General features: G+C 54.6%; 1 protein-coding gene across 1 annotated transcript in view; it reads right to left on the bottom strand.

Moving 5' to 3' along the window:
• Positions 1-17,998, bottom strand: part of NFATC1 (nuclear factor of activated T cells 1) — a 112,984-nt gene extending 94,986 nt beyond the window's left edge. Inside the window, exons 1-3 of the mRNA XM_074146910.1 lie at positions 17,864-17,998; positions 11,646-12,744; positions 1,688-1,847 (exon numbers count right to left, since the gene is read on the bottom strand). Of these exons, the coding sequence (XP_074003011.1) occupies positions 1,688-1,847; positions 11,646-12,744; positions 17,864-17,942 (1,338 nt within the window). The 5' untranslated portion in view covers positions 17,943-17,998. The remainder of the gene's footprint in view (positions 1-1,687; positions 1,848-11,645; positions 12,745-17,863) is intronic.
• Between the last annotated feature and the right edge of the window lie 8,228 nt (positions 17,999-26,226).

The following is a 26,226-nucleotide window of genomic DNA, read 5'->3' as shown; positions in this document are numbered from 1 at the left end:
TGCCATCTCAAACTTTGAACGACATGTTTGCTCACCGGGTTTTAGGGTAAACAAACAAAAAGTGCACGAGCCCTGCACGTGCGGTCTGTACATCATCCCGAGCCATCCGGTCTGCCGACGAGCCGCCGCTCCTACGGGAAGAGCTGTGGCATAAACCCAAGCAGCGTCAGCGCATCCCTCCCTCCCTCCCACGGACCCTGCCCTGGCACCCGTGGGTCCCCCCGCCTCAGGGGAGTGATAACACCTGGGCTCCGCTGCACAGGGGGGTCACAGAAGGCACCGAAAGCTTAACTGCTGGGTGAGAAAGAAGCGGCTGAGGAGGGACAGGCAAGAGTTGGCTCTGTCCTGCTACTTTTTCTTTTTTTTTTTTTTTGTTTTAAACAGAAAAATCTTGTTCTTCCCACTCCTGAGAAAAGCCCTTTAAACATGAATGAGACTAGTCATATAAATGAATTAAGGGTCAGTTTACAGCGTTATTAAATTAAATGCTTTATATACAGTAACTGAAGAGTTTGGTAGAATTCATGAAACTAGATTCAGACCTCAGATGCTTTCCAGAGCGGCTGGAAGGATTTAAGGAACTAAACAGAAGAAACTCAACAAGCCTCGCTTTGCTCAGCGTTCACTGCAGCATCCAAACCAGCGACATACTTCCACGTTACTGCTACAGCTCTGCCCTCCGACATGTGTTTACAGCTCTGATTAATCCAACCACAAGTTAAGGACTAAGTGTACTGAGGCACGTCCCCAGCTGATTCCAGTATAAACTGCATGTCTGGAATCTGACTGCACAGAGAGGTCCATGGTCACCGCTTGCCAGCTGAACGTTCGCTAAGTCGCACACGGGCAGAATCACAGAATGATATGGGGTTGGAAGGGACCTCTAGAGATCATCTCATCCAACCCCCCTGCCAAAGCAGGTCCACCCGGAGCAGGTTGCACAGGAACGTGTCCAGGCGGGTTTGGAATGTCTCCAGAGAAGGAGACTCCACCACCTCTCCGGACAGCCTCTTCCAGGGCTCTGCCACCATCAAAGGAAAGAAGTTCCTCCTCACATTTAGATGGAACTTCTTGTGTTCAAGTCTGTTCCCGTTACCTCTTGTCCTGTCCCTGGGCACCACTGAAACAAGACTGGCCCCATCCTCTTGACACCCACCCTTTAAGTATTTATACGTGTTGATTGGATCCCCCTTCAGTCTTCTCCAGACTAAAAAGACCCAAGTCCCTCAGCCTTTCCTCGTGAGAGAGATGCTCCAGGCCCCTAATCATCTTTGTGGTCCTCTGCTGTACCCTCTCCAGCAGTTCCCCATCCTTCTTGAACTGGGGAGCCCAGAACTGGACACAGTGCTCCAGATGGGGCCTCACCAGGGCAGAGCAGAGGGAGAGGATGACCTCCCTCGACCTGCTGGTCACACTCTTCCTCATGCACCCCGGATGCCATTGGCCTTCTTGGCACAGAGCAGCAGCAATCCACTTGCGCCATACTCACACCGCTAAGAGCAAGCGGATGCTCTTGCCTTGTTTTTAATAAAGGCTTAGTCCATCCAGTTTAAAATACACTCTAAGGCGCGCTCGTGCGCAGTACCACTTGAGGACAAGAAAAATCTCTTGTCACTTTTCAGTTTTGGGAGCTCGCCACGGAGCGCCGAGATAAACAACCTGTGCTGCCCGCCGCACGTTTCGGTACCTGCACGATAGGGTGGCCCCCCGCAGATGCCTTCACAGCCCCTCGACTGCCTTCTGTCTCGTAATGAGCTCGGTGGTGGGATTTCGGCTGCACTTCAATACGCAGTTCGTAAGGTCCTGAGTGAGATGGCAGCTGCCAGTCAAGGGCAGGCAGGGATGGGCTATAATGGAAAGGAAAACGTATTAAAAATTAACATCAAGTACACTATCGCAAACCACAAGCATCCAGCACTATTACTTTAGAGACCGTGTTTCGCAGTTCATCCTTCACCATCTTACATTTAAAATTTCATCAATATGGATAATGCCACGACATAAGTAATTTAGAAGGTAATGGTTATTTTATGAAGATTTATGGGTCCAGCATGTCTGACGGCCCAGATGCTATCCGATTTGTAAACAAAATGAAAAAACGTTGAGAGACAGCTTACAAATATCTTAATATATTGATTCTTGAACCAAAAAGGAGAAAGATAGCCAGAAAGACGCAGAGGAATTTAAGGAAGAGGATTTCTGCTATGAAAGTGAAAGCCAAACCAGCTCTGGAGGAGTTCTGTATTTAATGAATCTAACGGATTTCAACAAATCTCCTCAGTTTGCAGGGGGTGGAAAGAAGAAAAAAAAAAGAAAAAAAAAAAGCCATTTCCCAGCTTCCTTCCCAACACAAAACACATCAGAGAGTCTCAAAGTCAAGCCGCTCTCTTTCTGGTTCAGGCACGGCAAGGGAGCAAGCTCTGAAGTCAGAACTTGCCCACAAACGCTACTAACGATGACGCATAAGCCAGAAGAAAATCCAGCTCGCTCTTCCGGCCCTGTATTGACTCTGCAATTAACTAAAATATTAAGGACTCATTACCGTCACACAAGCAAGCAGGCCCGACAACATGCGATGGTGGGGAAGTGTCACTTGTAGAAACCCACTTCCAGTGTAAAACCACACTTGAAAATAGTCGGGAGAGGTCGGCTGTAAGAAATGCCAAGTTGATGCTTTGGGTTGGGAAAAAAAAAAAAAGAAAAAGAAACAAACAAGCTCTGTAGAAACAGTGCTAGACCCGAGACGAATTTATTGATCTTAAAACTAAAGCAAAAAGCTTCATGATGAACACCACTAATTTTATGTCTAGCGTATATTCTTTCCTTTGGTGAATTCTCCTCACCAGCTGTCCTTCAAAAGCCTTTACAAGCAGTTAAACGGCACCACCACAACACACTGCCCTGTCTTCTTACATCAAACTTTATTATTTCTCCCATCAGCCAGGGGAAGACCACCAGCAAGCGGAAAATCACGGTCCGGGACCCTTTGTTGTCGCCATGGTGTGGGGCTACCTGCCACGGCGAGAAGGCTCGTCCCGCCACAGGGTGCGGACGAGGAAGCTGAAGGGCTAATTAGCTCTCGCCCAGTTTACGCAGAGGCTGGCCACTGGGGATTTACTGGTTCCCCTCCTCGATGCTACAGCCCTGGTGCAAGGGCAGTCCGAGCAGTGTGAATCATGGCTGAAACGGGCTGGCTGGGAGGGAAAGGACGCAAAACAGCTTCCGTAATGGATGCATATATTATGAGCGCATGTCCAGCTGGAGGCTGAATACTCTGTTTTACCGTCCCTGTGACCCACACACTACCCCAGCGCACTTTCGGCTCCGCTGGCGTTACATCCTTCACATCCCTCAGAGCATCCCTGCTGTCTCCCACTGCAGAGACTATAACCACTCACACTGTTTGGGTTTGGTTTTTTTCCCTTTTGCCTTTTTTTTCTTTTTTCTTTTCTGAGTGCTTATCCAGCCCTTTATCACCAGCATATTTAACTCCTAGCTGCTGGGGTACACGTGCATATACACCGATGGGACTTCAGGTGGTGCTAAGTTTCTCCACATCATCTTTCTTCGCTGCTTATACATTCGCCAGTTTAAACCATGTGGCTTGAATGCCTATAGATCCCCACTACACGCATCACAGGGGTCAGCTGGAGCCACCAAGTCCCAGCACTTGGTGAGGAGCAGGACCACCCTCGCTCCCTCAGGCACCCCCTGCTCCCCCAGCACCGCTCGCTGGTGAGTCACAGGTGCCAAACTTCCAGCTACCCTGCTCTCCAGCCCTCAGGACATGGAGCATCCTCAAAAATAACAGAGGGGTAGAGAAGAAAGTAGCCATACAGCTCCCAGCGCAGCCCAAATGGGAGCTCATCCAAAGCAAAGATGTTGCCCTCCATGAGGGCTCCCAGCTCCCACGAACATCTGGATCCAGTAGGAGCCAGAGGGGCACTGTCTGCAGAGGCAAGATCCTGCCAGAGACAAATCCTGAATTTGGCTACTGTCCCCCCCCAAGAAGCATGGGAGCCTCAGCCTTGGCTGGAGGCCTGACGCCACATCTTCTGAGCTCCCGTGCAAGCCTTTCTCCCCAAAATGGCCAAGGCCCACTTCGGGGGTCAAAGAAGAGCTCTTCTGCTACCAGACACTCATCATATAAAGAGCAAAGAGCTGGCAAAAAATTACAGGCAACCGGCCATTGTATAGAGCCACTATTCTTTGCCTAGCACGTTAGCTACATGTACTTTACTCTGAAAAAGTCCCCCCAAAAAAAGATTCTGGATAAACCATATTTGACTAATGATAAATGACAAAGAGCAGAGCAAAACAGCTGTGTCTCTCCTGGTGATGATCAGCACACATTTTTAAACAGATGTTTCTGGTTTTAAGTAAATTCTCATTTGATGGATCTTTCCTTTTTTTCTTTTTTTTTTTTTTTCTGAGGACACAACATCTATCAGATTAAAAACTTAAACACTTAATTAAAAAGGACAGTTCTGACTGGCAGCATGTAGCCCTCAAGTGAAGAGGGTTGGGTTTTTTTTAAGATACATGGAAGTAAGCAGTAGTTCCATAACTAATTACATCTATTTAAAAAAACAAACAAACAAAAAACCCACAAAACCCCCTTTCAAATCATCGTCAGTATAATTAAGCTGTAAAATTAATGTTCTCAAATAAAGCCTGAAAATAAAAACACAGTTTGCTGTTAGCCTGCAATCTATCATTGAAATTCCAAAATACCACCTGCCCAATTATAAATTGACAATTAATGGCAGTTTTCCTGATAAAGGAAGCAGAGTGATGCATTTAACAGTGTCACGGGCTGGGGCTGTCAGAGCTATTTCCTATGTTGGGTTATCTTCATCATGCACTTAATTTCCTGCAGCTAAACGTGGTTAAAGGGAAAAAGTCACCAAGCAAATGGTGTGGTGGTAAAATCAAATCTGGTTGCTGCAAATAAGCCTTATCAATTTCAAAAGGCCCAAACTACCTCATCGAGCCAGCATCACGTGGAGGGGAGAAGAGCCTCTCCACAGGGGTCAAGAAGAGAAATAAAAGGTCTTCACGCAGTCTTCCTATCAAATATACATCACTGTATTTCCCTCAGATCAAATTTTCCACTGATTGAAAGCCTGTCCCAGTCCTTTCTACACCGTAATAAATCTAACTGCAGTCCTCCTAAACGCTGTAACGAGGGATGGTTGTTTCAAGGCGGGTTCACAAAAAACCTGGTGTTAGGCTGGAGAAAACACGCTCAATGTAACTCCGTCCCTACATAAATCAGATTACAAACCAGATGAATAGTGATTTATTTTGCATACACCAGATACACAATATGATTAAATCAAAAACAGATTATCCAGTCTGGCTGACTTCTGCCTTTAGCAGAAAGATTTATCAAGCTACAAATAAAAAAAAAAACAACATGAAAAAAAGAAAGAAAGATACTAAGCAGCACACTGGACTATAGACAGGGAGGAAACAAAGCCAAAAACTTCTACTAAACTTCGCAAAGGTGTTTAAGCCTCATTTTCACATGAGTGCTATGCGTTTGGGAATTGAATTAAATTACCATTACACTTTCTAAGCTACTAGATGCCCAAGGCCACTTGGAAAAAAAAAAAAAAAAAAAAAAAAAAAGAGATTTGCAGACAGTTTTGTCCTTCACTAGGCTGCTGTGCAGAAGGTGTCAGAACAAATGTCGGTCTCGCACAGGGACTAACAGCTCTCCTCCTTGGCCAAGCACCCCAGCACGGAGTCACCTGCCCCAGAGAGCTGCCTGGCAGCGGCAGAAGCCACCCCCTGGACGAGGAGGATGGTGAGTATGTTCCAGCGCCCCAAGTCAGGCAAGTGACTTAGAAGAAGCGTGGCTGAGACTGGGTACCCTGCACTAAACCTCCTTTTTCTAACAGGGAGCGCTCCTTTAGAAGCAAAAACACAAACTGGAGAAACCACAGGGCTGCTGAAACTTGTACCAGGCTGCCAGCTTGTCCCTGCTCCAACTGTGCACCAAATGCAAATACGGGTACGATTCATTATTTATCGCCTGTGCCTCACGTGGAAGCAGATGCCTGTTAAAGATCCTTGAGTGCTTCTTGGAAGTGCAAGAAAACAACGATGATGCCTACACCTCCACCAACTTGAGTGTGGTCAAAAAAATATACCTGCTTTATATTTCACCTATGAGTTAACTAACATGGGGAGTTTTTTCTCTTTTTTTTTTTTGTTGTTTTTATTTTTTTAATTTCCTGTCTGACAACTGAGCAATCTGGCTGCGAGCTGTTAATGTAAGATGCTGCATCCCACCCCAGACTTGGCTGTGTTTTGCTGGCAAGCCCAGCAAGTAGCTCCTCCGTGGAGCGCATGTGGCGCGCTGGAATTCCTCTAGGCTGAAGTCTGAAAATGCCAGTCGTCATCATACTCCCAGGTAACACCTGACACTACCTACCGTCCTGAAATTGCACATTCAGAGAAGGATTTGCGTGGGAAATTTTGCATTTGTCAGCTTCGAGAAAGAATAAGAAGCTACTGGAGTGGAGATAACAAGCGGCTGGCATCGCGTCTCTGCTCACTCTGAATTTAGAATCACGCGGTGCTAAAACGAGCTGGTGAAGGAAGGCCGTTAATAAGATGCTCACAGGGGCGTTTGAATGAACTGCAAAACAGTCGGGAGAAAGCGTGGGGAAGATTAAAGCAAACAAACAAACAAACAAACAAAAAAATCAGTTTCCTGAGACAGGCTTCCAAGCTGTCTTCAGCCTTATGGTACGCAATCAAAAGCCGCTGCTACGTGGTGGCAAACCAAACTTGCTGAAGCATCTGAATATCCCCATCCAGCACGAATACAGCAGGAAAGAGAAAAAAAAAAAGTTAAGAGGCACTGCAGGCTCTTCCCTGTCCATTCCCTCCGCCCCTCAATTAACACTAACGAGTCCCAGGAGATGGTCACCGACACACAGCCCCAAAGTCACCACTTCACTGGGTCTTGCCCAGACAGCCCTGCCTTTGCTTTGTCTAAGGAACTTCCTCTCGCTTGCCATAAACTCACAAGTTTGCCATCAACGCACAGGTCAGCAAATCCGGTGCTGCTGCACCAGTCACTATCTCATCTTAAGATAGCTGGTGCCCTTTTCCACCTTCAGAAAACCCCAATTTCTTGAGAAACTCAACTTCTCCCAAGTAAGGTTGTCCTCTATCTCCTTTTGATCTGGACCAAAACATCTATTCTTTTTTTTTTTTTTTTTTTTTTTTTTAAAAAAAAAAAAAAAAAGCACATCAAGAACATCTGAAAGGTCCACAAATCAAAAGAAAGAAGGAAAAAATATCCAACATTTTAAAATCACGATTTTTAAAGAAATCATACGGTTTGGGGCCTCAATGAACGATGCTGATGAACTGCCACAAAAGTGAAATCCAAAAAATCCACAAAAAATAAACAAGCCCATTGATGCACCTAAAAGCCAAGTGTGCTTTTCCAACTGGTAGACAGGTACTCAGCCACACATTCTTCTGGTGCAAACTACAGCCTCCATACGTAAAGCTACATGAACCCGTGTCTGTGAGGTCAAGAACACACAGGTATATTTTTGAGGCTGAAAATGAGACTGCAGCTAAAGAAAAATGTGGCTTTCAACGGTTAAAAAATAAACTGTACGAGAAAATACAGTAGGGAGCTTTTATAAACCACCTGGAACTGGGCGTCTATTCCTGGAAGCTCCTTTTGGTGTGGTAGACCTCATACGCCCAACCAACAAACCCAACCATTTCTTTTCCCCCTCCCTCCCTTCCCCCCCCCCCCCCCAAAAAAAAAAAAAAAAACCCACTACATTTAATGAAAACTCAAGGGTTAGAGGCCAGCACGCTTCTTGGATCAAACTGATGACACCGGAAATAACTACAGTGCTTTAATTTTCAACCAGTAAGAAACTGTCTCTAGGAAATTTCAGGTTGTGTTTAGTCAAATACAGAGGCTGCAGAGGAAGTCATAAAAAAAATGTAAGACACTCAGAAATCTGGCACTTTCACGAGGGCCTATACTTTTTGTTGTAATATAGGATGATCTGGGACATGCTAACGAGCGGGTAAACAATAAAAATGGGATTTTAGTTTTGGAAATAGTCATTAACGCTGCCTCCACACCCGAGGGCAGAAGCCCAGTGCTGTACTTCCATTTTGGCTTTGACATTTTTGCCCGTGAGAGATTCTGCGTTACACAGCTCCGAGGGGTCACAGAACGTCACAGAAAGGAACACAACCGAGACAGCAAGGGCTCGAGAACCACAGAGCATCACTTGCTCATGCAGTAACTGCCCGGTAGAGTGCTTCTTTTTAAACTATTTGCTACATTAACTACAGAAGAGGGACCACAGAAACTTCTTGCATTTGAGCGAGACAGTTCAATGCATAAATACGGAGAAAAAAAAAAAAAAAAAAAAAGAAAAATACCTTGGAGCTAAAAGCTAAAGCAGAATTTCACTAAGACCTTCTCTTGATTCTCCGTGTAATGATTTACCTCAATTTTTGAGGCAGATTGCTACATTTAGGTAACTCTTTTTGGTCTGGAAACGGTACGATTCCCATCGCCACCGCAGGGTTTGTTCCATCGCTTCCCCTGAAAAATCTCTGCCTGCTCTCTAAACATTTCCTACCTCCAAAGGTTTGGCATGAAGCCCCGGGCTACAATCAAAGCACGGCAGGCAAATCCCCGGCTTCATCCCTGCGCAGCTTCAGCCTCGGCTGTGGGGTCGGGCTCTGCCCTCCCACCCCGTCCTGCGACCCTTGGCACCCACGTGCCGTGTCCCATGCAGGAACAGAGTCATCCATCCACAGCCCTCGAGGCGGGATGCGTGAGCCCAAACCTGCGCCAAAGAGCCCCCAGCCTGCGGAGCGGACTGAGCCTCCGAGCTCACATCCCTCATAAGCACCCGAGGGAAGCAGGAGGCACGGAAAGACTGTTAAGGCAGGCATTATTATACTCTTATTATATACTCTTCTTATTCCCTTGCTCCGGGACTTGAAAAGCCTAAAGGGGATTGACCTCTAATTATGACAGATGAAAAACATCATCAATTTTAGAAACAACACCCAAAAAGCTGTTTCCCTTTTAGACCGATGCCGGCTATAAAATCCCAGGAAAAGAGAGAGCACCCGTCTGTGCCTGATCCTGCTCCCTCCTGCCCCTAGAGAGATGGGAATGCAAGAGAGGCAGGGAAAGGTGTCGGTGATTTTCCAAGGCACGCTGGCTTTTGGTGACAATCGTACCGCGCGTTCAGGAAGAGCCAGAGGAGGTAATCAGATCTGGTTATCTCGAAATCATTACGAGCGGGTAGATTTTGGAGCCCGAGTTGTTTGCTGGAACCCACCCCTGCAGCCCTCGCGTTTGAAATAGAACAGATGTGTAAAATAACAGGAAAAAAAAAAAAATCCAGCTCTGTTGTGACAAATTCTTAACCCGTTTTTTTGGAAAGATTTAAAATAACATAGTTTCTGTTGCGTAGGCTGTGATCCTGTTGACGTCCGTGCTCAGTTGCCCAGCGCTTCCATATACATAAAACGAGAGGTATTTTTGGTGGAAGGAAGCACGGTCAGTCTATCTGATCGGTAAAATAACTTAAAATCACATTTCGACAGCAACTTCCAACTGCCCTAGAGCACGAGTTAATGAGATCACATGGAAACATATTGCGAACCAGGAAACATATTTTATACAAGACCAAAACAGTGGAAAGAAAAAAAAAAAAAAAAAGTTAAATACACAACGTAGCGGGGGGGGGGGTCCGTTTTGAATGCTTCACCTTTCTTGTTTGTGTTAGCCCACAGGCACACCGGGTGCCTCCTGACGGACCGCAGCAAAGCGCCTACGGGCCGCTCGCTGCAACAGAGAGATAAAAGCCTGTTTGGTCAAACTGTCCTATTTCTGCCCTCGAAGTCTTCAGAGAAAAGCAGAGCCCCCCCCCCCCCAACGCCAAAGCCCACGGCCGGCCTCTCTGATGAACGTGGGCTACTTGGCACTTCGGTGGAAGAACATGCGGAAAGACTGGGGCCGATCTTTTTTCAGTGGTGCCCAGGGACAGGACAAGAGGAAATGGGCACAAACTTAAACATAAGAAGTTCCACCTAAACGTGAGGAGGAACTTCTTTCCTGTGAGGGTGGCAGAGCCCTGGAAGAGGCTGCCCAGAGAGGTGGTGGAGTCTCCATCTTCAAAATGTGGCCATCCACATTCAAAACCCGCCTGGACACGTTCCTGTGCAACCTGCTCTGGGTGGACCTGCTCTGGCAGTGGGGTTGGACTAGATGATCTCCAGAGGTCCCTTCCAACCCCATTTGTGATTCTGTAACTTTCAAACTTTTAAACATAAAAGGCCTTTTTTTTAAGCACAGAGAAAGGCTCTGAAGGATTTTCCTGGTGTTAAAAGTCTCTATCCCAGCTCCAAACAGCAGCGAGTGGCTACCTCCGCATGGAGGACCCAAAGAGGCTGCTCCGTTTCCCAGCGCTGAACTGAGCCAGGGTCCTGCACGGAGCTTGGGCAACACAGAGAGGAGGAGGAGGAGAAGAACAGTGAGGAAGGAGACCACAGCACTACACGCTGTTAACACCAAGGGCCACGGACCGCTCAATCTCAGTTTTGGGAGACAGCACATGGCAGAGAGGTGCTGGTTGGAGAAAAGTGAGATCGGCAAGGTTGAGAGCCAGGGAATGTATCACTAATTAAAGCATTTCAGTGACATGCCCCACTGCCTTCATTTCGAGAAAGACACCTTTGCTATCAAAAGCAAGAAGCCAGAAGTGCTTGGGGAGGAAGAGGATGGGGGTAGCCATCACAACCAGGGAGTGGAATCAGCCTGCAAAAAACTTTCAGAAAGCCAACCTCTTCTCCCGCACTACGTGCCACTGCATACACAGCCTTTAGAAGACTTCAAAATAAAGACCATAACTGAGACTGAAAGAGAAAGCAATGGACGTAACTCAAATTCTGGTTAATCTGTGGTGCTTCCTACCTGGAGTTGTCTTGTGATAAATAAATGTGACTGGTATATTATCATCTGACAAATAAGGTTTTCTTCTTTAAACATAAAAAGGGGGGAGGGAGAAAATCACTGTCCAACACAGACAGGAAAAGAAGGTTGGTAAGAGGCTTTCAGATGAAGCGAAGTAAAAGCTGAAATAATGCACAAAAGAACCATATTCTTATTCTCTTTCTATTCACTGTCTATAAAGTGTAAATGTAAAAGGCCTTGTAACAGCCACAACAATGGGAAGATCTCTTAGTCCTGCAGCAAAAACATATTAAGACATGAACAATTTTAAGTAAAGCTACAGGTTTGATGGTACCAAATTGTCCTGCTGCCTGATGAGCTTCTGAATACCCTATTTCCAGACTTCCCAAGCTGCAGCTCGTCCCCTGGGAAGCGGATAACCAGCTACAACCCATGCATGGACGACTCCTAGGACAGACATTTTAAACCTTCAAGGTTTTACTTGTGGTCACACCACACCAACGATGGAGGCAGTGTCACAAGAAACAGCTAAAACAGAATGAGTGGATGGACAGATGTGGTGGGAAGCAGAGATGGGAAAGTGAAGGAGGAAAAAAAGAAGCAAGCAAATAAAGATATTAACAGGATTGCCCTCTAAGTTGGGGTCCCTTACCTCATGTAGGATGTTGGAGACAGAGACTTTGGTTTGGCCCACTGATAGGGATGCTGTGGCACGGACAGATACTGCTCGCAGAAGTTTCCTTTCCTGATGTGCTGAAAGCTGGAGAAGTCTTCTGGTGACAGATCGGCAGTTGGTGATATGGTCCCATGATCCTCACCAGCCGGCTCCGTTTTGAGAGTCATGGACGGGGTGTGGTCGATGGCCGTCTTCCTGGACTTGATGGGGATCCCGTCGTTCATATCCAGCGTGCTGTCGGTGGTGAGGGCGTTGATGGCAGCGACAATGGCAGAGCTGGTGTACTGGTTGGTGTTCCCCAGCCACGTCTCATCCGTGACGCTCACCCGCGGTGAGTTTTGCGGAGAAGGCGTGGGGGAGTGGTGCGGGGAGTAGGAGGTCTGCCGGCCGTTGAGGCTGTACTTTCTCTTGTTGCAGGGAGACGGAGGCCTGGAGTTGCGAGCCCCCAGCCAGTTCTCCTCCGTGATGCTCGTCCTGGGAGACGTGGATGGAGAGTGCCTCGGAGAGTTGAGCAAAGTGCAGGCCACCATGCTGCGCTGGTAGCCTTCCTCTGTGTCAGTGGTCTTCGGAGAGACGCACGGGGACTGCCACGGAGAGGTCTGGGGTGAAGTGTACGGATACGAGTAGTTGGACTCATAGGAAGACGCTTCGGAGTTGCAGCTTCTGGAAGACAAGCTACTCGCTGGACTCAGGCAGGACGGGTCTCTGTACGCCTCGATGTTCGGTAAGTTCAAAGTGGCAGTGGAAGGCGACCGCTTGGTGTTTGGGATGGCCTCCTCAACCTCATCGTGGAAAAACTGGTTGTTGTTATGATGGAGTCCCATGTAAGAAGTGATCTCAATTCTAGGGCTCTCCAGCGCTGGGGCTCCATTAGGTCTAATGTTTGGAGGCAGGTAGTACTCGGAAGCCCCACCGTCGATGTGTCCTCCGTATCCAGAAGGATGGTTTGTTGATGGGACAACTGAAATGACGGGATTTGATGTCTGAAGGCCATGACATGGAGTTGACAATGAGGAATGTGCCACATTTAGAGGCAAGCCAGCATTTACGTTGGAAGATGCATAATTATAGTGTTCTGGAAAACAAACAAACAAACAAAAAAAGAATGATATGAAGTGTTGCACAAATATATTGACTTAGTAACATACCGAGCTGGAGTGGAGGGACACGGCACAACACACAAAAGCAGTTCTCCTTAGCAACTGAGCCCACCAGCACGCTGTGCGAGGGGAGAAGCTGCAGACCAGCATCCTTGAAAGTGCTACTAACTGAGGAGCACAAGACAAGTCATCCTGAGAGGGGGATACACGCGGACTGAGCTTGTTCCGAGGACACTCTTCTTATGCAAACCTTCGGAGCAAAAAAACCGAGTCTTCCAACAACGGTGCTTCAGCATTCGGAGGCTGCATGCGCTTTTACGTAAGTGAGCCCGACTCCCTCCTTGAAAAAGTTGGAATAGACAAAAAAAACCACACAGGGCAAAAAAACAAAAGCGGAGGCAGACCAAAACGAAGAACACGATCAACTGCGTTCTGTTAAAAAAATTATACACAACCGAAATTTCCATTACAGCAAGTTTCCAACTGGTTCCAGTTAACTAGGATTTTGGAACGCCACGGATCTATTGACCTGCTCTCGTTTCTGGGACTACTTATCCTCCAGCCCAACTGGCAGAGGCCAGGTGAAGGATAAACGCGGATGTCTCACTACCCCGTGACAGCTGAAATTCCACTGAAATGGCTGGGTTTTCGCGCGCGCCACGTCGAGCGCCGCCAGCAGCGCGCCCCGGGCCAACCGTCTCACCATTCAACAGCTCCGGGCGTACATAAAAGCAACAGCAGAGCTAAACGGCCAGTGTGGAAAACCTGGAAGGTGACAGATGACCCCACAGACTCGCACCCACGGGCTCCCTGACCCAGCGCAGGGGAACCACTTTGTGTGCCTCCATCTCTGCTGTGCTACGGGGAGCCAGCACCCCAAAGCCAGCCTGCAGGAGGCCACCCCTGCCTCACCCCACCATGGGGACCCCCTCAGCTCTGCTCCCCTGTGCCAGGGCCACGTGTGAGTGGGTCTTTCTTGGCCACCCAAAGACACTGGTGGGCTGCGACAGCCCTCAACGGAGGGCAACGGGATGAAGAGCCATCACCACGGTGCTTTCTGAAGCAGGGAGGCTCTGTGTCACCAGCCCACCGGGCCAGAGCCCCTAACGCCAGTATCTCCTGCCGTACTGGGAAAAGACAGCGAAACCTTTCTATCAGGGACAACAGCCGCTGAACTTTGAGCCCGGGCGCTGCTGTTCCGCAGGCTGGAAGCGCACCCAGCTCCAGCCCCAAGCTGGAGAACATCAGCCTTCCCTGAGCTTTCTTACGGCAGCGGCACTTTCCCACAGGACAGAGGGAAACTCTGCATCTCCCCCGGCCACAGACGGTCCATATGGGGAGCGCATCCCCTTCCCCCCCCCCCAGGAGGCAAGATAACACCCACCTTCACCCTTGCCCACCTTCCCTAGGGAGATACAGAAAAGCCTTGCTAATTACTGCAGCTGTTATTCCCAACAGGGCCCGCTCCCCGGGAGCACTGCAGATGCAAACGAGCCCCCCCCCCCCAGCTCCCCAAAGCTGGTAACACCAGGGCAGCGGCTATTCTCTTTCCTGTGCTTATCAGCTCAGCCCTCTCTGGTGTCGTCCTCCGGCGATCCCCTGCTCGCCTTTCTTGCTGGCAAGGATTCCCAGGCGAACGCTACTCAGGAAAAATTAATGCGCCGTCGCAGCTTCACGGCAACTCCGCGACGTTCCAGCGGATGCATGCCATGTCAGGTAACAGACGGGAACGGCGAGCAACACCCACCTTTTGAACTCGCTCTCCGGTCTGCCTCCAGAGACCGGCCACTTAATGGGGAAGGGTCATTAAATTACACTGGAGCGTGCCACAAATACAACCGGATTATTCCAAACATGCTGCAGCTTCACGCTCTATTCAAACAGCAAGGCGGGCAGGAACTACGGAGAAAGAGATGCTACTTTGACGAGGATAACCTGACTGCAGGGGTCACAGCGAGGTGCAGACCTGCCCGGGGGATCAGAGCCCCCTCCTTCCAAAATGAGTCCCCTTTTGCTGCTGCCCTGCCACACAGCCTCACCGCTCAGTGCCACCACAGCCACCACCACTTCCCTCTCACCCTTCACGGAAAAAAAACCCCATATCTGAAGTAGTACAGCAGTGGTTAGACCTTCTCCATTTAAGAAATGAGCTCAGAGACAGGGTCTAAGCAGCACCTTCAAGGCAGAGTCAACCCCTTCACTGCTTCCTCCAGCTCCAGAGGAAGGTGATGTCCCTGGCACCGCACTGCTGCAGGGACACTGGCCAAGCTCTTCTTCCACGTACGCCCCACGGGCCCTTCCACAGCCTCCTGGCGCGGGGTGCAGGTGGATTGGCGCTGGTGACATGTCACAGCTGGGTGCCGCGTCCAGCTGGTCCCCATCACGCAGCCAGACACCCCTGGCAGGGGACCACGGGCTGTCCCGGCTCTGTGCCCAGATGGGTGGGCTTTGCAGATGGGGTGCAACAGCAGCATCTGCTGCCTGCAGAATCAGTGCCTCGAGATCTTCTATTAAAAGTAAATAGGTAAAAAAAAAAAAAAAAACCAAAATAGCAGAGATAATTATTACCTGGGTGAACAGTACCGTGAACCTGGCAGTTCTCTCAAAATCTAACACACGACTAGGGTGACATTTGAAAGCTGAAGTCTGCTGGAGATCTGCAGCCCAGGCAATATAAAGGCTCAAACCAGCCTTTGGAACCCAGCTTTTAAAAAAAATAAATTTAAAAGACAGACTTAAGCGCTCCGAGCAGGAAGTTCCCCTAACGCACATGGCAGGGAATAGCCTCTTTTAGACTGTTGTGCGTATTTTTAACATCAACTTTTAAAGGGCCAAGAAAAATAACGTGTCATATGGCTTCTCACACAATAGTATTCAAAACTGAAAGAAGCAAGACCCAAAGCCTTCTAAATACATTTAGGTATCTTAAAATTTTCAGGCAGCGTGGAGAAAGTATGTCCACCAAATATAAAAGCCCCAAAGCCACAACTAGGAAGAGGACCGAACCCTTGGTTTGTGAGCTAAAAACCGCCAGCTACCATTTCTGAAAAAGCCCGTTCTTCTCCACCAACTTCCATATTTACAGAATTCATCAAATGCACATACAGAGTCAGCATTCGGAGCATGCCGACGTTTTCCTCCCCAGGGTGAATTAAGACACGTAGAAATAAAATGCCAGTCTTGAGGGACGGGAGATGGGAGGTGGCTACAAAGACCTGAAACCCCATCACGCAACGCAGCTGTGCGGGGTATTTTGGCAGCGCTGACAGGGACGGAAGGAAGGCAGTACTTTTAACATGGAGTCACTGTCACCACTGTGATCCATACAGACCCCCGGGACCAGCGCGCTTACGACCAAGCCACTTTCAACAGTGTATTTTTAAATACCCCGAGCCAAACCCCAGCATCAGACAGACCAGTGTGGGTCTGCAACAGTCCTGTTCCAACAAATTCACACTTACGTTAAGCATAACTAGGACAAGAAATCGGACCCCTTGATCTGTGAGCGCATCTCCACATACTGCATTTCACTTTGTGGCAACATAGAAAATTCAGATTGTTTTGGTTTTTTTTTTTTGTGGTTTTTTTCTAGCTAATTTCACAGACCAAAGGTTTTATTCCTTTCTGTCATTAACAGGCTGATCCTGCGAGGCACCAGGCACCATCAGTTTTTATTTACACTCTTTAAATGGGAACGCTGAACACCTGCAGCTCAGAGGGGCTTCAGAGAAGGTGAGGACTATTATACATTTCTGAAGATGAAACCACGTCTAGGTCTGCGTTTAAATTCATGCTTTCAAAATTGCCTAATGGACTTAGGTACTTTCCTCACTAGGACTTGGACACTTAATTTGCTTAGGCCCCTTCATTTTCCGGGTGTCTAATTACTAGGACACACTCATCTGAAAAGCTTGGTGTGAAAGTCTTAAAACCACGGTTTGTTTTTTTTTTTTTTTCCTAGAAACTGAGAAGCTCCTCACAACTACTTGGACACCTGACAACGTGCCGGAGAGCTGGGCAATTAGGGAGCATCAGGAAGGGGATCGCTACACCTCCACCTGCATCCCGGCAGGCTGCGAGAGGCCGGCAAGGATTTGCCAACCTGCTTCAACGCAAAGGCAAAAAAAGATGAAGCCCAGGCAACAGGGGCAGCCTTAACTCTGAGGCTGCATTAAATCATCCGCTCCTACGAGAGCTTTTTATGGTGACCCGCGATCGCCGACGCCGTCCGTAGCAGTCAACCTCATACCAGGAAACGACAACTTTCTCTCTCTCTTTCTGTGTCAACTCCAGACTTTGTTCGTCTCATTTCCACCTCACCTATTGTTGAAAGTCATTAAAAAAAAAAAAAAAAAAAGAAAAAAAAAAAAAGACAGCTGGACCGAGACGCCAGAGTCGGGAACGGTGTGGCCCGGGATAAATTCAGGCCCGTTATTTTTATTTACGGATGACCTTCAAGCTAAAACCCTAACGAGCTCCAGCCGACGGGGGGGGAAGGGTAGGGAGGCAGGAGCAGCTTGTGAACCGGCCCATCTCGGTAATGGGCAAGACCCAGACCCCCACCTCCACCCCCGGGGGCTTGGCGGGGGGGTGGGGGGGCGGCGATAAGGGCTGTGCGAGGGGGTCGCACCCCGCCAGCCCCGGGACAGCCCGGCCGGTGGTGACAGGCTGACGGCGGAGGGGGGGCGGCCGTGCGAGGGGGCAACGCGGGGGCTTGGAGAGCTCGAACAATTCCCCAAGTTTCGAAAAACCGGGCACCGGCAGCCCCCCCCACCCTTCCCCCCCGAGTAGGCCCGTCCGGGCGCTGCAAGGGCACCCCTCGGGAGAGCGCCGGGGCAGGATCCCGCTCCCGGACGCCGCCGCCCCGCTCGCCGCTTCCCGGCGCGGCGGGGACGGGAAGAGCCGCCCGGCACCGGGCCGACCCCGCCGGGCGGGACTGCCGGCTCCCCCGCCCCGCCGATCATCCCCCCCCCCCCGCCCCGGACAGTGGAAGCGAGCGGGGGGACGATAACCTTCCCCCTCCCGAAGCGGGCCGCGCACGGCAGGGCTCCCCGCAGCATCCCTCCCGCCAGCGCCGCCCCAGCCGCGACCCACCTCCGCCGCCCTCATCGCTGTGCTTGAACTCGAAGAGGAAATCGAAGTCGAACTCCTGCTCGGCCTCCACGCCCGTCATGGCTCCCGCCGCGACCCCCCCACACACACACACTCCCCCTCCTCCGCCGGCACCCGGGCGGCGGCGCGAGCCCCCGGCCCGCCCCCTCGGTCCCGCCCCGCCGCGCCCGGACACCTGCTGCCGGCCGGGCCCGGCTCCCCCTCAGCGGCGGCGTCGGGCTGCGCGCAAGCCCCGGCACGGCGCAGGACGGCGGCCGCTGCGGGCGGTAACGTGACCCCGGCCCCGACGGGCGGCCTATCTCACCGCCGCCGCCTCTGATCCGCCCTCCCTCCCGCTGTTGATGTTTCCGGGTCGATGCAAACAACCGCCGTGCCCGTTCCCCCCCCCCGCTTCCCCGCCCGCACACCCCCCCCCCCCCCACCGCTGGAGCTCTGCCCCCGCAGCGGTCGGAACCCTCCGGCGGGGGGGGGGGGGGGCACGGCACCTGGGGGGACCCCAGAGACCCCTGGCTCACCGGCTTCCCGTGGGCGGGATGGGGGGGGGCCGGGGATAGCCCAGCAGCGGGACTTCACCTGCTCCCGGCCGGCGGTAACTGACTGCCGCCGGTGCCGGGCTCCCTCCGAAGGGAGCGGGGCAGGAGCGGCGCTTTCCGCCCTCGGCCGGGGGGCTGCGGTGGGGTTGGGCTGGGGAGGGGCGGCTCTGCCCGCCCGGCCGTGACACCAGCGTGTCCCCCCTCTTCGCCGAGGGCTGCCAAGGGCTTCCTCCGAGAGTCCCCACCGCGCCGCCTCTGCGAGCCAGAAGGCTTCGCTTTCATTTATTTATTATTTATTTCACTTAGTTGCAGCACCCACTAGTGCCAACTGCTATAAAAAGCGCCTTAGAGCGGGACTCGGAACGTTACCGGCTGTCTCCGGGGAGGAAAAGGTCCTGGGGCCGAGGCCGGGCACCGGGAGGGCGCTTGCAAAGGGCCCCGGTGGCGGGGCGAGCCGTCGGGGGGGCGGGCATGGCGCTGCCCCGGCCCGCCGGCTTTCCCTCTTGTACGGGTAAAAAAATCAATGAGGGGGAAAAAAAATATTAAATTAAGACTCTTTTTTTCTTTCCTTCCTTCTTTCTTTCTTTTTAGAAACGCACTTCTCTGGGATGACGCTGTCCCGTTTGAACGTCTCCGCCTGGCACAGGCGCTCCCCGCCCCAGCCGCTGGGCTCGCCTCCACTCTTGAGCTCCCCGGGCTTCAGGCCGGATTTCAAAAAGGAATAGTTTTATAAAGCGGTTATGGAAATGGTATTCCCTTATAAACTCAGGGAATACCATTTTCCAGGCTTACAGCTGAAATCTCCGTTACGAAGTGCCAGGAAAACACAATTTTTTTCCATCAGAGCCCGCTGTGCTTTTTTTCCCTCCTCGCCGGGCCGGGCCGGAGGCTCCTCTCTCGCAGGCGTCGGCGGGCACCGGCGACCCCCGGGGCCGACGGGGCACCCGTCGGGCAGCGGGCAGCCCCACGGCGGGGCTGGGCCGTGCCCCAGAGGGGACGGGGTCTGCTTTGGGGCGGAGGTGAGGAGCCGCCGGGGCTCCGCCGTGGGGCCGCTCCCCCGGTGCCCTGCTCACAGCCGCTTCCCCGAAGGGCCGGGGCCGACTCACTCCAGTGTGCGAAAGGCCTCGGCAGCAGCGGAACCCCCTCCGACGGCGGCTGTCGCCTTGCCGGTGCTCTGCTCGCCCCGGCGTGCCGGAGCAGGCCGGGGGGCGGCCCGCCCCAGCCTCTGCCCCGATGGCGGGGGTTGCCCAGGGCCTACCGGCGGGACAACCGCCTCGCCCCGGCTCCCGGCCCCCGCGGCGGACCCCCCCCCCGGTTTGGCCGGGCTCACCCCCCTGCCGCCGCTCCGTGCCGGGCTGTCCTCTGCTCCCCATCTCCTGCCGGGGGGGAGGCAAGGGGGAGCTCCCGAGGACCCGCTGCTCTCTCTCCTTCGCCTCTCCCACGCCTGGTACCTGCGGGACAGGGGGATTGTCCCAAACCGTTTACGGACGGTTTGAATTGCCAGTGCCGTAAATATGAGCGCCGTCAACTAAATATTTCAACTGGCACCCTTCCTTCGGAGAAAGGGGAAAGATGTAGCATGGAAAGCTAAAACCGAAGCGATGCCGCATGTGGGGACGGAGTAACAGCGTCGCGCCCATTAATAATCCAGTTTAAACCTGTGCCGTTAAGCTGGGGAGAGCGAAACGAGCCGGGGAGGGCGATGCGCCATCCCCGTGCCCACCGACCGACCCACCAGCCCGACCGCTGGCGACCAAAAGTCCCTTGTCGCAAGGCAGGTCCGACGAGGGACCCAGCAGACGGGTTGCTCTAGCTGCAGCCCCGCAGCCTGAAGGAGAATTTAAGTTGTATACGGCGTTAACCCACCCGTATTCTCTGAGGCAAAGGGCTCCGCACCTCGCTACGACCCAAATTAAAAAGCGGGGTCCTCCCACTGGGACACTTGGGGAAAGTTTCTTCCCAGGCTAAGCAAGAAATAGAGTGTTTTCTTTGATTGCCGTCGTTTGGCAATCAAGGGGCACCTTAATTTGCAGGCAGCAATCCTGACTTGCAGTGCTCCCCTACGTGTTTCCTGGATTGGGTCACACTTTCTGGCTGGCCTCATTTTTTTAGTCCCTTACAAAATCCACCAACAGGGAAGAGAACGATCGACGAGGGCTGCCGACATTTTAACACAGGCATCAGAAATGCCACAGAAATAAAGAGGGGGGGGGTGGTGTCTTTTTTTGTTGTTGTCGTTGTTGTTAAGAGGCTCCAGTACGCTTTTTGTGTCTGCTGCCTCTGGGTTGTAATTTTTACAAGTTAGTGCGTTCAGCGGCCTTGGAGCCCGGAGCGCTGGGAACGCCGTTCGTGCAGCCCTCGGAGGTCCGAGCGGGCGAAAGGCACGCCAAGTCAGGGCTATTAAATAAAACGGAATTAACTTTCATCCAAAAAGGCTCTCGCACGCTTCAAAAGCGGAGCCACAGTCACAGGCAGGATCCTGTCAACTGAAATGAACCCCTGGAGTGAAAACATCTGTGTTAAGGAAAAAAAAAAAAAAAAAAAAGGAAAAAAAAGAAAAGAAAAGAAGGGTCCTGAGCGACCGTCCAACTTTCTGGGGACAAACCCGCGAAAGGCAGCCCCGTTGTCCCACGCTGCGGAACAAACACGGCGGACGTGGACGCGACACGCACACACACACACACACACACACACACCCCCTCCACTTCTTCACAACTTTCTCTTTGCAGGATGTGCGGGGTCGCTGCGCCCTGCCCTGCCCCAGCCCGGCAGGACATTTCAGCCCCAGCAGCAAAGCGGCGGCACCCACCGGATCGGAAGGAAACTCGGGAGGCCCGAGAGCAGCCCGGTGGGGTGGGGTGAGGTGGGGGCGAGGGAGGGGGCACGGCAGAAAGCTGCCCCCGGACCCGCAGCGGGGAGCCGGGAGCTGCCCCGCACCTGCCGAGGGGAGGCGCGGAGGTGATGCCCGGCTGCCGTCTGCGGGGCCCTGGCTCCTGGGGAGAAGCCAGGTGCGAAAGTTTGGCCGGTGGGCTGAGCGGTGCCGGGTAACGATGCTCCGGGGGAGGGGGGGGAAGAAAAATGTCCCGACTGGCACAGGAGAAGCTGAAGCCGGTCCCGGCTCCAGCCAGACGCTGCCCCTGGCAAGGACCAAGCTCAGCCCGCTGCTCCCCGCAGAGCGCTTCCCCGGAGCCCCGCGCCCTCGATCTTTCTCCCTAGAAACTTTGCCGCCGTGTTTTCAGAGCACTTTTCGCCGCGTGGTTTCTACGGGGCATCGAAAGAAGTCGCGACAGAGAGCCGGGGTGGCGGGGCAAGCGCTCCCCTGGAGCCGGGCCGCCGGCCGTGGGGAGCCCGCACCCCCGGGGGGCCCCGGGCCGGCGGAGCCCCGCAGCCGGACGCGGCGTACCTGCCTGTTTGGGGAGGGCTGGCTGCCGGTAGGGCGCCTGGCACCGCCCGGGACCCGCTGTTTTAGGCGGCTCCCTCATTTTCCCCGAGAGCGAGGGGTGGCTGCAACTCCAGGGTGTTTTCCGACCTCTCCCCAAATCAAACCCGGCTCCGGGGAGGGAATCCCCGAGCCGCTTCGCACCGTCTCCCCCTCGACCGGACCCCAGGCGCCCTCGGAGCCCCGCGCCGGCGGCGAGGAGCGATGCAGCGCCGCCGCCGCGCTGCCCCACCGGGCCGGGCCGGGCCGGCAGCGGGAGCGGGCCCGGGCCCGGCGGGAGGCGGCCGGGAGCGGCGGGGCGGCCGAGGCGGCGCCGTGCGAGAGGAGAAGGAGACACCTATTGGCAAGCGGCCGCCGGCCAACCTCCGGGCCGCCGCGGGGAAACACCGGGGGACACCGCCGCCCGCCCTCCCTCCCGCCGCCCGCCCGCCCGCAGCGCCGCCCGTTACCTTCCTCCGCCGCCTTCATGGTGCTGCCGAGCGGGCGGGCGCCGCGCTGCGGGGCCGCCGCCGGCCCCTCTCTCCCGCTGGCTGAGTCCCGCGACGGCGGCGCGGCGGCGGCCGGCGGGGCAGCGCTTGGCATCCACCCGGCGGGGCGGCGGAGCCCCGGCGCCGCGCCCCGGGCCGCTGCCGGCCCCTCGCCTCCTGCCCCCGCGCCCCCCGCCCGCCTTCACGCCCCGCGGGCCGGGACCGCGCCGCCCCCGGCGTGGTAGCCGCGCCCGCGGAGGCACAGGAGCTCGCCGCCGCCGCCCCCCCGGGGCCGGGGCATGGAGAGGAGGGCGGGTGTGCGTGGGTACTTCGGAGGCACTGCCCGGGACGGGGCGGCGGGCGCTGCCCGCCGGCGGGTGCCGCAGGCGGGGTACGGGGGCGAGTGAGTGTGCGGAGCGGGGAAGTCTCGCTCTGACGCAGGGCTGCGCGCCCGGCGCCGCCTTTTTAAAGCTGGAAAACACCCCCCCACCTCCCTTCCCCTCCCGGCCCCTCTCCCCGCCCCGGCCCCGTGATGTCAGCCGGGCCCCGGCCCCGCCGCCGGCGGGCGGCCAGCGGGAGGCGGGCACCGGCGGGCACCGACGGGTCCCGGCCGCCGCGCCGCCCGCCCGCCCGCCCCTCCGCGGGACACGGCGGCCGCCCGGCCCCCGACCCGCCCAGCACCGGCCCCGCCGCCGCCGCCGCCTGCCGGGTCCCCGCAGCCTGCGGGAGCCGGGTGCCCTCCTCGGGGGAGCGGGCGGCGCGCCGGGGTCGCGAAGGGAAGGAGGGGAGGGAGGGGGGGGAGACGGGGGAGAGAGGGAGGCAGGCAGGGAAGGGAAGGGAAAAAAAAAAAAAAAAGCGAGGCAGCCTTGCATGCTGAAATCATTATGTAAAAAATCGCAGGCTTCCCCCGCTGTGGAAATTTGGAAAAGAGCATCAACTGGCAGGCGAGAGAAAGGAAAATCCCATTCTGCTAAATTACTAACAGACCCGGTGGACTCGGTTTCAGTCGCTCCAGATTTATTATTATTATTTTATTTATTATTATTCTGTAAATATCTCAGCAACACAGTTGTATCTCATCACTTCGTAGCGGGGGGAAGGCGAGGTTTCCAACCCACAGCGACTCCTCCTCCCGCCTCCCACCTCCGGGATGCCCCGTCCCGGCCCCCGACGTGGCCGTGACACCCCGGCACGGGCTGGAGCCGCCGGGGTGGGGGCTGCCGAGAGGGGCCGTGCCGCCCCTTCCTCCCCCCTCTCCCCCCCCGCCGCTTCCAGCCCCGTTCCCCTCGCCCCGCTCTCCTCCTTCGCCCTCCCTCTGCCCCCACAGCTGGCAGGAGGGGACCGTGCTTTCCTGTTGGAATTGGACGGCGGCGTGCGGAGAGTTGGGGTGGTTTTGAGCGTATCTGGTGTGTGAAGAAGAAAAAAAAAAAAAAAAAATCATAAATCTAGTGCCTGACACCCATATGTGGTTGAAAATAAACCCAATATAAACGAAATACTGCCTGCTCCTGGGGAACAGGAGGCCGCGGCTGATTCTTCGGGGCGAGCTCCTGCACTAAATCATGGTGGAAGACGGTCCCCACCAAAGAGGAGCCCGGCGAGGAGCAGAGCCCCTCCCGCCCCCCGCCGTCCCCTCGGGTGGGGAAAAACCAAAACCAAAAGGGCGACGCTTTTCTTTCAAGGGAAACTGAACGGGAAAAAAAAAAAAAAAAGAAAGAGAGAAAAACTCTCTCACACACACCCCCCGCCGGCGGCATCGTCCCAGCCCTCGAGGTCTCCCCCCTCAGGCTCCCGGGGTGGGTCCCCTGGACGTGGCGAGCGCGGAGCTCGGCGCCCGCCGCCCGCGCAGAGCTGCGGAGCGGCCGCGGAGCGGGACGGGACGGGACGGAACCCTCCGCCCAGGGGCACCGCCAGGGGGCGCCGCGGGGCGGCATCGCAGCGTCGTCCCCCGTCCCTCCGACGGCGCGGTCCCGGTGCGGCGGCGCTCGGCGGGCGCTGCGCGGGGGCCGCGTCCCCCCGGTCCCGCGTGTGCCTAGGCTGGTCTTAGTGCCAGAGCTGCCCCACGGGCCTGGGGGGCGCGGGGGGGGCGTGTGTGTGGGAGATCCCGGCGCCTTCCCGGGAGGCCGGAGCGGGGGTGAGACGCGGGGCGGGCGGGAGCCGCGCTCCCCTCGGCGGGACTCTCCTTTCCTGCCCGCCCCCCCCTCCTTCGCTCCCCGCTGAAATGACGGAATCCCCCGTCTGTTTCCTCCTGTTTAATGCCGTTGCCCGGACCACCGTGGCTCCGCTCCAAGGCCCCGCCAGCCGGCGCAGGCAGCCGGCGGCGGCGGCGCAGTCCGGGGCCCGCGGCCGCCCCCCGCCCCCGGCCCCGGCGCTCCGGTCCCGGCCCCGGTCCCGGCCCCGCCGCCCCGGGGCCGCCCCGCCTCCCCCCGCTGCTCCTCTTCCCTTTTCCCTGCGCCTCCCTCCCGCCTCCCTGAGTTTGTTTACAGCCGCTACTAGGAGAGACTGTTACACGGAGCTTATTTTGGGAGCTGGTGATGACTAACGAAGTTAAAAGGAGCTTAGTCTAGAAAACAACCTTATTTTTAGACGGCTGTTGTTTCAGTGGATTGTTGTAGCAAATGCACCCTGGCCGTTTTTAAAAGCCGCTTCCCAGATGCCAAGTCCTTTTCTCCTGGGCTGCTGCTGAGGCGCGCACGCCTGGCCGGCCCCTGCCTTGTTTGCTTGGCTTTCCTACATCTACGGGCTAAACCCTACCCCTAATTGCTAGGGCTACAATTGGTCTTAATTAATTTGGTCTTTCCCGCACGCAAACCTACAACTCTTCCCGCAGAAGAAAAAAAAAAAAAAAAAGGAGAAAGAAAGATTAAAAAAAAAAAAAAGTCATGGAGTATTTGGAGCAATTTACGGTGACCTCCAGCACTGGGTCAGCAGGGACCTGAAACCCTTGCCTTTTCAGTCCTCTTCCGTAGGACTTCTTCACCTCCCAGGTGTGAGATGAAAGGGGCAGGTCTCTGCAATTAGCTTCGTCTCAATCAGTCCCCTGGGCCACAGGGTGATGGCGCTGCCCATTACAGCTGACGTGGAGGGAGAGGTTTGGCAGTGGGCAACAGGGAGATGGGGCTGCTCCTGCTGCCTCACTCTCCATCACCCTTTCCTCTCTCCCGTGTGGGAATTGCTGCATGGCAGCTCGGGCACTAAGACCAGACATGGGGCTCCTGGTGTCCAAAGGCCAGTCCCTCGCCGGCCAGCCCTAAATCACAGCAGAGCTGCTGGGACATCATCAGGCTCTGCTCCGCTGGTTACACAGCGACGTGTGCCCCAGCAAGAAACCCTCCCTTGTCACTGGTGCTGTGCCAGGCCGTGTCTCACCCCACTTCACCGCTGTGCAGCCACATGAGCTTTCCACACGAGCGCTTTCGCTGGCCCCGCTTTTATCATCATGGTCCATCTCCACCGCAGAGAGTTGTGCAGGCTCCCCAAGGAGTCCCTCTCCATCCATGTGGCCCACAGCAAAGAGGAGGGGGAGAGCTGGTGCTCCCCTTCCCTCATGCTGCGCCAGGGGCAGCTGTGCTTGAAAACAAAGCGCTTGCTGCTTTTAGCCAGTAATTAGGTTAATTGCCAGTGAGAGTTGGGCTGCCCCGCTCTACCCTTCCGAGCGCGGGGCGGCTTGTGTGGCCGGGGTGAGGCTGAGAAGCTTGTCCGTGGGGCTGCATGCCGAGGCGGTGCTCATGGGGGGCAACGTGGCATCGCTCCCCCTGGTGGGAAGCAGCCAGGCTCGGGGGGAGAGTTTGGGAAGCAGGGATTGTAGTGCAGCGGGGGACAGAGCAGGCCACAGCACCGCAGGACTTCCCACGGCCCGGCATCGCCGGCGATTGCTGGGCTGCCCCCCCCATCCAACACCGGAGC

The sequence above is a fragment of the Numenius arquata genome, chromosome 4 (assembly GCF_964106895.1).
Source record: "Numenius arquata chromosome 4, bNumArq3.hap1.1, whole genome shotgun sequence".
In the NCBI taxonomy this organism is placed as follows: Eukaryota; Metazoa; Chordata; class Aves; order Charadriiformes; family Scolopacidae; genus Numenius; species Numenius arquata.
Note: the sequence above shows the minus strand (reverse complement) of the source record. Positions and strands in the feature narration are given on the sequence as shown.